At 53.4% G+C, this 13394-nt stretch overlaps 1 protein-coding gene and 1 long non-coding RNA gene across 2 annotated transcripts in view; one reads left to right on the forward strand and one right to left on the reverse strand.

Moving 5' to 3' along the window:
* Window positions 1–3755, reverse strand: part of EHD1 (EH domain containing 1) — a 19760-nt gene extending 16005 nt beyond the window's left edge. The window contains 1 exon segment of the mRNA XM_032489755.1: window positions 3068–3755. Coding sequence (XP_032345646.1) covers window positions 3068–3471 — 404 coding nt within the window. The 5' untranslated portion in view covers window positions 3472–3755.
* Window positions 1983–13394, forward strand: part of LOC116666516 — a 21392-nt gene continuing 9980 nt past the window's right edge. Inside the window, exon 1 of the long non-coding RNA XR_004323421.1 lies at window positions 1983–2062. This is a non-coding gene — a long non-coding RNA (uncharacterized LOC116666516). The remainder of the gene's footprint in view (window positions 2063–13394) is intronic.

The following is a 13394-nucleotide window of genomic DNA, read 5'->3' on the forward strand; positions in this document are numbered from 1 at the left end:
GAAAACAGAAGGGTGACAATTGGGACCATGGAATTCCATATTCAAATTTTTAACCGCTTGGCCAAATTTCCACATCCTGCTGAGAGATGGTCCTTTCTTACTGCTGTTGGGGCCAGCCCTCCCTTCCACCCAGCTGCTTGAGAAAATGGATTGCAGTGGGAGACCAGTGACAGACAGGGGACCACACAGGCTGGTGGATGGTGGGGCAGGGAAGTACAGACACCGTTCTCTGAAAGCCACAGCAGACTGAGGAAGAACGAAGCCACAGAGAGAGGCTGGCAACTCACGGGCGAGGGCTTAGCTGTGTGCGCCTGAGTTCCCACTGAGCTTTGAACAGTCCAGAACAGCAAGGGGCTGTCCCAACTGACAGCAGAGATTCTTGATTGGACACAGAAAAGACTCCTTTAAAGACTTCTCTGTAAAAGGTACTGTGAGCAAAGAAAATACTGACCTATCGTCTAGGAATCTGAGATGATTAGCTTCTCCTTTTGGCCTCACCCCTCAAGTGGCCTGCAGCCCACAGGCCGGGGGAAGCTGGCCAGGGCGAGAGGTGCTGCCTGCAAGCACAACCGAGCAGAACCAGCTGACCCACAGGACGAACAAACCTTGGACCTCATCCTGCCCGGTGCCAGCAGCAGAGTACATGTGCCGTAAATAACCACACATTGGACCTGGGGCACCTGCTAGGGAAGGGAATTAGTGGAGAAAATACCAAAACAAGAGGATTTGAAGTAGAGTTGGCTCTGAGAAGTAATGTACATAAAAATGCCTTGTGAAGAGCCTAGAGAGTTAGCTGACATCTCTGCAAAGCCCGGGGAGTGAGGCAGAAAACACGAAAGGGAGCAGGCAGCGTAGATGCACTCAATCCATTTCCTCACCAATAAGGACGCACAGATTTTATCTCAAGCTACAAGTAGCAGTTACGCAATGAGTTTACACAGGACACTCTGAGCATATCCTGGCTGTGCCCTGTCTCCTGCTCAGTCTGATTTTAGTCTTAGAGCAGCCACTTAGGGAAAAAAGGCCGGAAAGTCAAGTCCGTGACTCAATGGTTCTCTTTAAGAGCAGGGGAGAGGCTGTGTCAGCTAGTGAAGAGCCCTCTTTGTGTGCCTGGCGGCCAGTGGCGCTGGTGGACGACAGCTCGCAGCCTCAGCTCGAGTGCAAACCCACACCACCACCCGCCCCCCCCCCCCCGGCTGATAAGGCTCCCGTGGGCAGGGCCGTTAGTGTTCTGGGACCCTCTGGAGAGAAAGCGTTGACAAGAAGGAATTAAAAGTGTGGTTTTCGGATCCTGTGGCAGCAGCAGCATCAGAGTGCCTCTCTCTGGCCCAGCGCTCCTGAACTACTCTCTTCTTCAGGCAGAGGTAGCAGCAGGTGCTAACTGGCTGCACAAAGGCCAGACAGTCGGAGAACTCTGAACTCTACAAATCAGCTGGGCTCTCTGAGCTGCGGTTTCCGAAGGAGGTGGGGGCTGCCTAGATGGTGTTTAAGATATCTTCCAGCTCTGAAACTGTCTCCAAATTCAAAAAACAGGTCATACTCCCATTTCTCTTTTCAAAAAAGTTCTGCTCTCACAATCAAAAGTGGACACCTAAAGACAATAGAAGTAGGTGTAGTTACCCTTCTAGCTTCCCAAATTTCTGCCTGAAAACAGAGACCTAATAATGCTTGGAATTCCCAGCAGAGCAGCCAAACTTTCCACAAGATCGTATGGCGCCCACCAGCTGACAGTCAGCCAATCGCCTATCTACAGGCAGAACAATTCTAAAACACCAGTATCCTCTGGAGGCAGGCGGGCTCAGGGTTAAGGGGGCCGGGCCTTTTCAGAAGTCTCCCTCTTAAGGGCTCTACTCTGGCCCTGACACACAAATGACATCAGCCATGAAACAGGACAGGTCTAAATGCCTGAAAGGGGCAGAGAGACAACAGAAGCCTGCCCGTCTTTTCTATTAAAGGTCAGCTCTGCTCACAGAGGTAGGCCTGGCCACTGGCTTGGATCAAGGGTGAGCTGGTCTACCCTGTGTGGCCAGACAGTGTCTGGAAAGGAATGTGATCATACAGGGTGGAGACCTTCTGGAAAGCAAGAGTCAAGGATTCTTTCCCAGGCTCTTCTCCTAAGAGATTTTGAAAGGCATGTGGAGTCACTCTTTGAATGGGGTTTGGCAGAGTCGGCAGATCTGTGAAGTTCTTCCGGTATGTCCCCTGGGGGTGAGGGGAAGGATTTTAGAAGCACTGGGTTCCTTTAGAGAAAAGTGAGCTTGGCTGTTGCACTCCTGAGAGAGGAGGCATTTCATTCATAGCCTCATGAAGGTTAGAACCTTGTAGGATTACCCTCATCAGGGTTTTACCCATTTAACTGGGGAAATTGAGGCCCAAGTACGTTAGAAAACGTCCTAGTGAGTCTTCAGAGGGGCCCAAATCTCATTCCAAGGCTCCCAGAGCCACCGCCTGGCAGCACAGACCCATACTCCTGAAACCCCTAAAGCATCACAGGCCCTTTGGAGATGTTCCTGGGAGAAGCAGTGGCACTGGGTCTGGCTGCTGCCTGTGCAGGCTGTCCCAAACTCAGCAGGCCACAGCAGATCCTCCCCGTCCCTCCTACATAAAACCACCGGTCCCAGGGGAGGCAATGAACGCCACACCAGCAAAGGGAATGGCTGAAAGTTTCACTGTATTTTTCCATGACATTTAAGAAACAGACCCTTGAAGGGAGGGTTGTGGAGGGTTGCTTTGAATGAATTAGGTGCGTCCCGTCTGAGGGAAGGAGGTGGAGACCAAGACTAACTGAGGGAAGTGAGTCTGCGATCTGCCTGTGGGGTTGGGAGTTAAACTGATAACTTGGAAAATTCTGGGGGATGACAGAGCCGGGGAAGCCAGCGACGCCCACTCCCAGATCACCTCCCCCGTAGGGTTTTCTCTGGTAAGCGGCAGGGGACCCAGTCCTGGGGAGTGGTCGCTGAGGGTGTCGCGGGGGCCTCGAAGACAAAGAACAGCCGGGGAGGCAGCAGTAAGAGGGTCAGGACCCCCGCCGCCCTCCCTGCGCTCCCCCGGGGCAAGGGGCGGGTACCTGTTGAGGAAAGCGTTGCCGAAGGCATTGAGCTTGCGGAAGGGGCGCCGTGGGTCGACGACCAGCGCGTTGCCCGGCACCATGCCCTCGGTGGGGCCATGCATGACCGCGATGAAGGAGTCGGTGGTGGGCTCGGGCCCGATGCGCATCCCTGGGAAGTCCTGCTCGATCAGGTGCCGGATGAAGGTGGTCTTGCCCGTGCTGTACTGGCCCACGAGGAGCACCATGGGCTTGTTGTCGAAGTCAGCGTCCTCCAGCGCGGGCGAGTGGAACTCGTGGAAGCGGTAGTGCTCCTCCAGGGGCAGCAGCTTCTGCGCGTACAGCTGCCGCAGCCCCTCAGCCACCGTCTGGAAGAGCTCCGGCTCCTTCTTGCGGCGGGCATCCTTGCTAACCCAGCTGAACATGCTGCCGGAGACTGGGCTGGCTGCTGTGGATCGGAGCAGCGGCTGAGAGCCGGGCGAGGGCGCGGAGCCGAGGCGGGGCCCGGCCGGCCGGCTGAGGGGCAGCGGGGCAGGGGGCGGGGAGCGGCCCACACTGCGCAGGCGCACGGCTCGGCCCTGGCGCGCCCTCTGCGCAGTGGAGCGCGCGCCTCGCCGTGCGCTCTTTATAAGGCCAGACCGCGCGTTCGGGCGCGCGCGCCGCCGCCACGGGGGGCCGCGGGAAATGGTGGAGGGGTTAGAGCTCTGCCCTCGCACTCCGAGCCACGTCCTCCCCTCCCCTGCCTCCCATTGGCCAATTGCAAATCTCGCGAGCGCCGCTTGTTGCGAGCGCCGCTTGTTCCGCTCCCAGCCCGTGGCCCCGGTGCCGTGGCAACCGCATCTGTTTCACCCCGCCCCTAGTGGGGCTGCTCGCGGAAGTGCTGCGGTTGGGAAGGCGGGAAGCAGGCGTCAGGCGCGAGGAGGTCCCAGGGTCTGCGCGCCTTCCAGCACGCGAGACTCCCAGTTAGGCACCCCAGTTTCCCGACTTCGCGCCCCACCCGCAGTGACCCCATGAACGGTTCTCCTCCTCCCACTGGCTCAGAATCCCCAGAAGTATGGGAGGACCCCGGGGGCCCTGCACCTCTTGTCTGCACTGTCTTTTCTCCCCCTCGCCTCTGCTTCCCTGACACTCCCTCTCACCCCCTCATCTTTTATCTGCTTTGGGACTGAGAGAGACAGGAAAGAAGTAGTGGGGGAAGCTGAGGGTGTAGAACATCCAAGACAGGGTGGTGACTGGAGAAAGAAAAATAGGAAGGGAGGTGGTGAATGGGGAAAGTCTGACCAGCAGTGGGGCTGGGAATTGGGAGAGGGACTCTAGCAGTGGAGGACACATATGACATATAACAGGTGGGGGAGAAGAGACAGCCTCCGTAAAGAGGCTGCATCTGTGGGAGGGTGTAAAGAGGAAGCCCAGGTCCTCTAGCCCTTGAGTTTTGAGGAAGTGAAATCGGAAATTCCCTATGTGGGGAAGAGGGGAAATATGGGGCAACAGTGAAATCTTGTGGGAACTTAGGGGGAATTAAAAAACCCAAATACTTCCCCTTTCTTCTCTGGGTCACCACCACTTACCGTCTTTTACTCTGACTTTTGTCCCCTTCCTTACCAGTTCCTGGCTGTTCCAATAGGCTCATGCCCCCCCCCCCCATCATCCCTGGCCGCACCCAGGCCCTCTTGGCTGTCCGAGCTGGTGAGAATCTTCAGTAGGTGATGTCAGAGCTTTGGAGACTGATTGTTATGTAACCAGTATCAAAGACACCAAAGTGCCAGGGGTGGTGGCAGTGCTTGCTCCTAGAGAGACCTAAAATGCACCTGGAAACTCGAAGGCCTCATGTCCAACTTTCTGGCTTCTGGGAAATGTGGGAGCCTGGAGGGCTGGGTGTCTGTATCAAGAAAGAAAGCAGGCTGGCAGGCTAAGAGGACAGAGGCAGGAACTCAGATCTGAGAACAGCAGAATACTAGAGGGGGCCAGATGGGAGATTTGATTGCCCACCCCTTGTAGGATCAGGCCTTTGTGCTTTCTGAGGGGAAAAATTCACATTAAATTGATTGCTTTCCCTCCCCCTCCCTGACCATTGGAGAGCAGATGAGTAATTCCAGCCCTGCTTTCAGTCTTAGGTCCCTGATTTACTGCTTTTACTTGGGACTTCATTAGCATTCTTTTCATCACAGTAAAACGCAGCAGCCATGAGACTCTTTCTTTGGCTTTCTCCTCTAAAGGGGATATTAAGACTCCTAAGCAGGGCTGTCATCAGAGACTGTGTGCCAGCTGGTGACTAGGAGTCCCCGGCAGAGCCAGTCTAGACTTCCTGGTCCAGCCTTAAAAGCCAAAGAACTTATCTCCTACATGGTACTTTGAGGGGTCCACCCCGGAGATGTAATTTCTGGGCTGTTCCAGGGAAGGGCCTGGGGCTGAGGATCCTGAAAGAGGTGGTTGTCTAATGGCCTGAATGAGGGTTCCACTAGCTCGTCCCGGCAGCACTCACACTGACCCGCCATGGTTGTCACATCTCCCTAGAGCCCTGTTTGCTGGGAAAACCCTGCCCTAAAAAATTGGAAACAACAAAATGTTCCTGGGTTATTTATAAATGAAACCCAGCCCCTGTTGGCTATGTATGGATGCTTGGTTTCTCCAAGGACTTGAAGGACTGGCAAAAGTGATCTCCCTCACTAGGCTCAGGTGGGTGGAAATTAGTTTCCCCAATTTCATGGAGTTGGCCCCTAGGTCCTGGGCAGCTTTCATATCTAGTAATGCTCCAGATTGTGAACATGTCCTTTCTTTCCTTTTTGTTTTTTGTGTAAGGTAGTTTCTGTTCGGTGGGAAAGTTTCATAAACCGTGAATGAACCATTTCAATTTTGGTTTCTCCTCTTTCACTTTCTGTCTGTTTTTGTCTGGGTCCCCAGCAAAAGACTGAAGAAGGCTTCAGATATTTTCCTTTATCTCAAAAATGATGCCCATCTCCCACTCCTTCAAATTCACAGACATACACTGCCAAACCCTGCCTTGGGTGCCACCAGGTCTCTTCAGAGACTGCTCCCAGCTACACAAGGGGGTTACCTGCTTTCCCTCAAAGCAGTCTGCTCAAGCCCCTAACAGCCTGGTCTAGAGAAACATGTGTCTACAACGCCCCTAAAAACAACTTAAAAAAAAAAAAAAAGAAAAATGGAGTTTTTCTCCAAATATGATGGAAGAATCAGGCTGAGAAAAGCCCAGAACATATAGGTTTGTCCCTGGGATGAGGAATAGTTCATTCTTTCCACTGAGCAAGTTTGCACATAAGCAGAGTTTACATTCCTTGCAATCATGAGGGATAGATTTGGCCAGCAGATGGGAGGGCTGTTGGGCTCCAGAGGCCTCTGCAGGTGTCAGGCAGGAGCTGGAATGTGGTCTGGCTTGGAGGTGACAGAGTATCAGGGCTGCTTAGGGTCTCTGCTTTCAGATCCCAATGAGCAAAATTGCGAGGCCCGGGGATGCTTAGTGGCCTGCTTCAAGTCACCCAGGTTGAACGAGAAGCAGGGCTTTGAAATCTTAACACTGTGCTCTTTCCACACTCAAACCATTTGAAGTTGCAGGGTCAGGCTGGTGGCAAACCAAGCACGAGGGTTTTAAGAGTCTCTTTCCCAGGTACAGGCTGGAGTGAACTCTGCCCTGAAGCAGCAGCTCCTGCTCTGCAGCGAGGGGGTTCCACATGTGACCACATAGTGCTTTGCAGAGCTGAGCTGCAGAGGCCTCTGAGCACCTCTGGTAGAAACTCTACTGCAGGGCTGGAGGAGGCCACTCACTGCTGGGCTTCCAAACGTGTGTCTCAGTTCCTGTGGCCTCTGGCCCCATCTTGCGGGGGCTGTTGGGGCGGGAGCTGCAGGTGAACACAGGGTGCAGTCTTTACCTAAACTCCCTGGAGAGCTCAGGTGCCATCCCAGCCCTGCCCTCCAAGCCTTTGCTGTGGACACATTGCATCTGGGGACTTCTGGGGAAGTGATTTATTATCTGGCACGTTTATTATCTGGCCTTCTATAGTGATACCATCAGGGGTCCCTTGGCAGGGTTTTGGATCTCCCCTTACTGTGAGGGAAATGGTGGGTGTAACCCCAATGTCCCTGTGGTCTCGGAAGCTGAGCGTACACACGAGGCATACGGATGTTGCTGCCTGAGTGACCACAATCCTAGCCCCACGAGTGGGAGTGCAGTCCCTTGCCTTTCTCACATCTCTCCCATGCATGTTCCTCTGCTCCTCTCCCTCACCGTGGCCTCTATTCCCTGTTCCCCCATGACCAGGCACTGCCCTGAGCCTCACCATGGGGCTCACAGGCTGGGGGCTGGAGAATAATTCCGTCCCCAGTCGTGTGTCACCCTCAGCTGCCAGGGCACAGAGACCAATGCATATTTCACAAGCCCAGCCCCTCACACCCATATCTCGGTGGGGTTCAGATATTGTGCCCCAGGTCACCCTCCAGCTCCTTCCACTGACCTAACACCTCCTTCTTCCCTCTCCCAAGTTAGTCTCCACCCAGGTGGCTCTGAGCTTGGTGGGCCAAGCAGCTACCCCAGCCCACCTGCCCTGCCAACAGTCTCTCACTTCCCTTTTGGCCCAGCTGGAACATTCCCCTGACTTCATCCTGACCTTGAGTACAGGCAGTGGGGATGGGTCATCTGAAAAGGACCGGAAGTGGCAGAGATGAGAGGGCTCATGTGTACCCAAGCTCTGTGCTCATGCCGAGAAGTACATGTTGGGCTTTCTCAAAGGGCAGGAATGCAACAGAACCTTCCCCAGAGCTGAGGTCAAGCTTCCACCACCTGCTTATCCAGCCTGGCCTGCTACCCCTGGGTCCCAAGACCTCCCCCTGAAAAACCTTTGGTAATTGTGGTAGGCAGAATTCTAAGATGTCCCCAAAATTCTCCACCCTGGTGTACATACCCGGTATAATGCCTGGGACTGTGAATTTGATGGATTTACTCCTGTGATAGGTCATGTTCGATGACACAGTTAACTTTAGATTATCAGAGTGGCCTGACCTCATCGCATGAGCTCTTTAAAAGCAGTTTTCTTTGGCTGGTGGCAGAGGAAGTCAGAGATTCAAAGCACAAGGATTCGATGTGCCGTTGTTGACTTGAAGATGGAGGGTGACCACGTGGAGAAGAATGTGGGTGGCCTCTAGGAGACTAGAGCAGCCCCCAGCTGACAACCAGCAAGGAAACGGGGCCCTCACTCCTATAGGTGCAAGGCCTGAATCCGGCCAATCCCTGCCAACTAATAAGAATGAGTGTGGAAGCAGATGCCTCCCAGGGTCCCCAGATGAGAACTCAGCCTGGCTACCACCTGATTCCAGCATTCAAGACTCTGGACTTCTGACCTACGGAACCATGAGCTAATAAATGACTGTTGTTTTAAGCCACTTATTGTGGTCATTTGTTGTGTGGAATAGAAGGCCACTACAACAACGGATTTGTCTTTTTGTCAATCAACAATTTATTTGATTGGCAAAACCTGGCAACAGGAGAGAGAAAAAAGGAAACTAGAGTGATTGTGGTGTACTGTAACTGGGAAAGCAGATTTCAATACGGATGCAACTTGATCTGGCCACACACACACACTACCAGCCACTATTGAGAGAGAGTGTAGCATAAAGGCCAAGTACACTGTTAAGTTCTAGTCCTTCTGACTCTGTGATTTTTAGCAAGACTCAGGGTCTCTGGGACCAGCTGTAAAATGGGGCTAAAGAAAGCTACCTCCTAGGATTAAATGTTAATGTATAGATGCCCAGGACAGCAAAGTCAGCTAACTCGAGCGGTTACAGGAAATGTCTACAGGGGTATTCTTGCGACAAAGGAACTGGGGCAATTTTGGTTTACTTCTCTATATTGTCCAAATTTTATATGATAGACTGAATTTAATTTTCTGAATTAGGGGAGAAGAAGGAAAAAATGCTGAAGGACATTCTACAAAACAACTGGCCAGTACTCTTCAAAAATTTTAAGGTCTTGAAAAAACAAAGTAAGGCTGAGGATGGTTCCAGATGAAAGACTGAAGATCCCTGACAACCAAATGTGAGGCATGGTCCCAGTTCATTGGGACAATCAGAGACCCTAGAAAGTGGACGGCATATCAGATCACAGCATTGCATCAATGTTGCTAGGCTTAAGTCTGGTAACTGTACTGCAGTTGTGTAAGAAATGTCATTTTTCTTAGGACATATATATTGAAATACTTAAGAGTGAAGGAGCATGACCTTTGTAACTTACTGTCAAGTCGTTCAGAAAAAATGCGTGTGTGAACGTGTGTAAGAGAGAAAGAGAGAGGGAGAGGGAGGAAGAGAGGGGAAGCAAAGGTGGCAAAAGGTCAACTATTGATGAATCTGAGTGAAAGGTATGTGGATATTCATTGTAATTTTCTTGCAGCTTTTCTGAAGATTTCCTAATTGTTGAAAACAAAAAGGCCTGTAATAGCCCCCCCCCCCCCCCCCCCGCTTCAGGCACTGTGTGGCCTGATTACATTTGCTACCTCATGACCTAGCAGGGCCTAAGTCCATTTACAGTCAAATGGATGAATCAACTGGATTCTGTTCCTACAAGGGCAGTGAATGAACGTGAGCAAACTACAGCTCCAGAAACTACCTGGAGACAGCCCGACACAACTGCAGGACTCCGCTTTTATAATAAACTACAACTCCAGGCAAGTGAACATATTCTGTTTTGGGCTGCGTACCTAGGTGGTAAACCGCAGAGAAAGGGGAGGAAGTGGTTACAGTAAAGGTCAGCATTGTGCTTCCGGGGAGGGGTCACCTGCGAGGACACACTGGGGCGCTCTGCAGCGCAGAGATTTTCTTTTTCTTAACTTGAGTGGTAGTTACCCAGACTCATTTTATAGTTATTCAAATATACACTATACATTTATGTTTTATACACACGTAACAGCTGTAAATGTCCCACCAGAAACCTACGCGCGCGCGGAGCACCTGGGATCCGCAGTTGCGTGTAGGGCGCTGTGGGTACCCGGCAGGTCTGGAGCGGTCGGGGAGGGGTCGGGGCGCGGGGCAAGGAGGGAGGGATGGCTGCGGGATCAGAGCGGGGGAGGAGTCGGGGGGGAAGGTGGCGGGGAAAGGATCGACCTCGCCCAGCTCTGGCGGGATGCGATCCGGGGCGCCCCCTGCTGGTGGCCGCAGGGAGTAAGGGTTTCAGGAGAGTTGGCTCTCCGGCCCACCAGTGCCTACTCCTTTCTGCACCATTGTCCCGGTCACTCCTTCCCCTCCCAGTGCTCCCGACCTCTTCCCGGGCTTCACCTCAGCAAAAGCTGAACTCAAACTCACCTTTCTCAAGGTGCCTTTTCCGATCAAATCTCCCCAACTCTGACCACTCCTTCCCCCATCGTCCTTTCTTTGAGGTTGGAACACAGTTAATTTGAATGTACACCCCGACGACGGCCAGGCGGCATCACAGTGTTTCACAAATGTGTGGCGCGGTGATGAAGACGTTGGCTGGCATTTACCGAGGACCTCTAACCTGTGAGCACTGTGCTGACCACTCCAGGCATCTGCTGCCCCCCTCCCCCCAAGCAGCTTCATTTATACCACGTGGTCAGTCCTTAAGCATGTATTTATTAAGCACCTACTCTGAGCCATTCTCTGAGGCTAGAGGAAACAAAAAGTCAGTGGCCACTGTCCCCAGGGATTCACAGGCTAGTGGGAATAGCCAAGTGCTGGTGACATGGTGTAATGAAAGCTCTAGTAGAGGCCACAGAGAATCGTGGGAACCAGCGAGCTGGGGAGAGCAGGAAGCGGGCTCTGGTAATGAGCAGGCAGGTGTCCTGGAGGTCTGGAGACGGGTGGGAGCAGGATCCAAGCTAGGAAAGATGTGCACAGGCCCAGGGCCTGTAGGGAAAAGACCCCAGATCAACAGTGATCAAGAAACCAGTCAGAGGGAGTTGGGTCTACCTTGCACAAGCTGGGACATGGTCTCTGAGAGCTGTCAGAGACTGTAGAGGCAGATGGAGTGGGAAACCCAGAGCAAGCCAGCACTCTAGGCCTGGGGCCTGACAGCCCCAAGAGGGTCAGAGTTCAAGTCCCCTCCATCTGGCCAGTGTACGGTGAATACCTACTAGGTTGGAGCTGCCCAACCAGGAAGGATGAGTGAGTCCTGGACTTTACCCTCAAGAAGTCTGGGACCAGCACAAGGATTAAGATAAGCTCACAGAGCTCTCAACCCTGCACAAGATAAGGAGATAAGGAGGCCAAGGAAGGGGAGTAGATCCTTCAGAGTCATGGGAGGGACATCTCAGCTGGGCGGCAGCAGTGGGGACGGGGGCCCAGGGATCTGGAGCTGACAAGGCAGTGAGAGCAAAGCTGCACATGGGAAAGGGTGAGGCAGTCATAGCGACCAGAGCAGGCGGCCAAATGCCTGTCAGCCACATAGAGTCCTCAGAGGGAGAAGGTCCCACTTGCTCTGTGACTTTAGCAAGATGCTCATCCTTTCTGAGCCTGTGTCTTCATCTCCCAAATAAGTTTCTGACAGTTACCTCACAAGGTTGCCGAGATGATTCCAGGTGATTGATGGATACAAGCACCCAGCCTGCAGAAAGGGCTCAAGAACCAGTTCCTGTTATTAAGCAATTTGGGCTTTATTCCTAGGTCTGTGTTTCCAGTGTTTAAATTCTAATTTTTTAGCAGCAGAAACCATTTTATTCAAATGAAAATGTTCCCACAACCGCATTTGATAAAAAACTGGCAGGCGTGAGGCTATTGTGGGAAGGTGGTACAGGGGTGGGGGCTGCAGTCCTGTCCACTCGGCTGCCTCCCCCGCTCCCACCACAGCTGGGCCTGGGAAGCCTGGGGTTGGGAATGTGCTTCAGGGAGATGAGACAGGCATGAGGAGAAAGGGGCAAGCGGAGGGGGAGGCTCAGGTTCCCTATCATGGGGGGCTCCAGCACAGACTCCAACTGTGGCCTTGGCTCCCCTTGGCCACACCCAGGGTTGGTGGTTCTTCCTCAGGGTGTAAGATGGAGGCTCAGGATCTGTTTAAACATTTATTGAGCACACACTTGGGCTTGGCTTGGGCTGGGGCTGAGCTCATAGCTGGTGGGGAGAACAGAAATACTGGGAGAATGCAGTACTTGGGGGAAGCACAGGGTGCTGGGCGTGCCTGGATGGGCACTTACGATCAAGCAGGCTTTAAGAAGGCTTCCTGGAAGCAGCAAATACTTGGACAGAGCTTGGTTAGTAAGAGTGAGCCTGGCCAAAAAAAAAAAAAAAAAAAAAAAAATGCTGGGAAGGGTGTTCCAGGCAGAGGGAACAGCATGGACAAAGCACAGAGGCATGCCACAGGGGAGTGGGTATAGGTGGGGACTTAAAGCAGATCATACTCACAAGAGGGAAATGGAAAGGTGGGAATGAGACAGGAGGGAGCTGCTCCTTGAGTGATGCACTGTGGTAGCAAGTCTTCATTGCCCACTGGATACCACCAGCCCTACCCCTTCCCCTGCAGGTCCTCGAGGCTGTCATTGAGGCGAACATACCTGTGACCTATGGAATTGGCAGCCAGAGGGGAGACAAGAGCACTGGCTGTCAATTCATAGGTCAGAGCCCTGTGCACTCGGTCTTGGCAGCCTGCCGACAGCCCACCACTCTTCGTCATCCTGGGCCTGGGAGAATGGCCGTGGAGGTCCCTGCTGGCCTGCTGGGCAGCAGCTGCCTCTCCTCCTCCATGGGCACTGGCCCCCACCCCAGATAACAGCAGCCCCACTGGAACTAGTGGGCACTTCCACATGGAGTTGCTGTTACAGGGGGTGGGAGCCCACTGGAGGCCTGGGCCCTGCCCGCCTGGCATCTCCCCTTGGGCAGAAGTCTGGGGAGTACAGCATGTCCACCCACCTGGGCCCCTGGTTCCTCATGGCCCCAGGTCCATGGTCTTTTTATTGAGGCTCCTTATCATCCAGGGCCCACACCTGGAGTCTGATGCCAGCACTCCTTCTCTGGGCGAAGTCCAGTCTCAACCCCAGATCTGCTCATAAAGCCGGGAGTGGCTCCAATTTACGGCTCCTGGGCAGCCTTTGCCCGCTCGGTCACCCCACACCCTCTCTCCCCAAGTTCCTTGTTTCCTCGTTTCTTTCCCAACCAGAGCTGGGTCCCACGTTCAGGTTTGGCTGCTGCAGCCTCCGCTGTCTGTCCTTTGCCCACCCTTACTGCTGCAGTCCCAGGGCCGAGGGACAATGAGGGACAGCTGGGCATCTGTCTCAGGGGACCTCTGAATGCCCAGACTCCCCACATACAAAGCTGGAGATGAGATGGAAAGAGAAAAGGGTGGTGGGAGAAGGGGAGACAGAGGAAGTGGGAAAGTAGGGCAGAGAGGCCAAGAGAAGAG

This window comes from Camelus ferus, chromosome 10 (genome assembly GCF_009834535.1).
Source record: "Camelus ferus isolate YT-003-E chromosome 10, BCGSAC_Cfer_1.0, whole genome shotgun sequence".
In the NCBI taxonomy this organism is placed as follows: Eukaryota; Metazoa; Chordata; class Mammalia; order Artiodactyla; family Camelidae; genus Camelus; species Camelus ferus.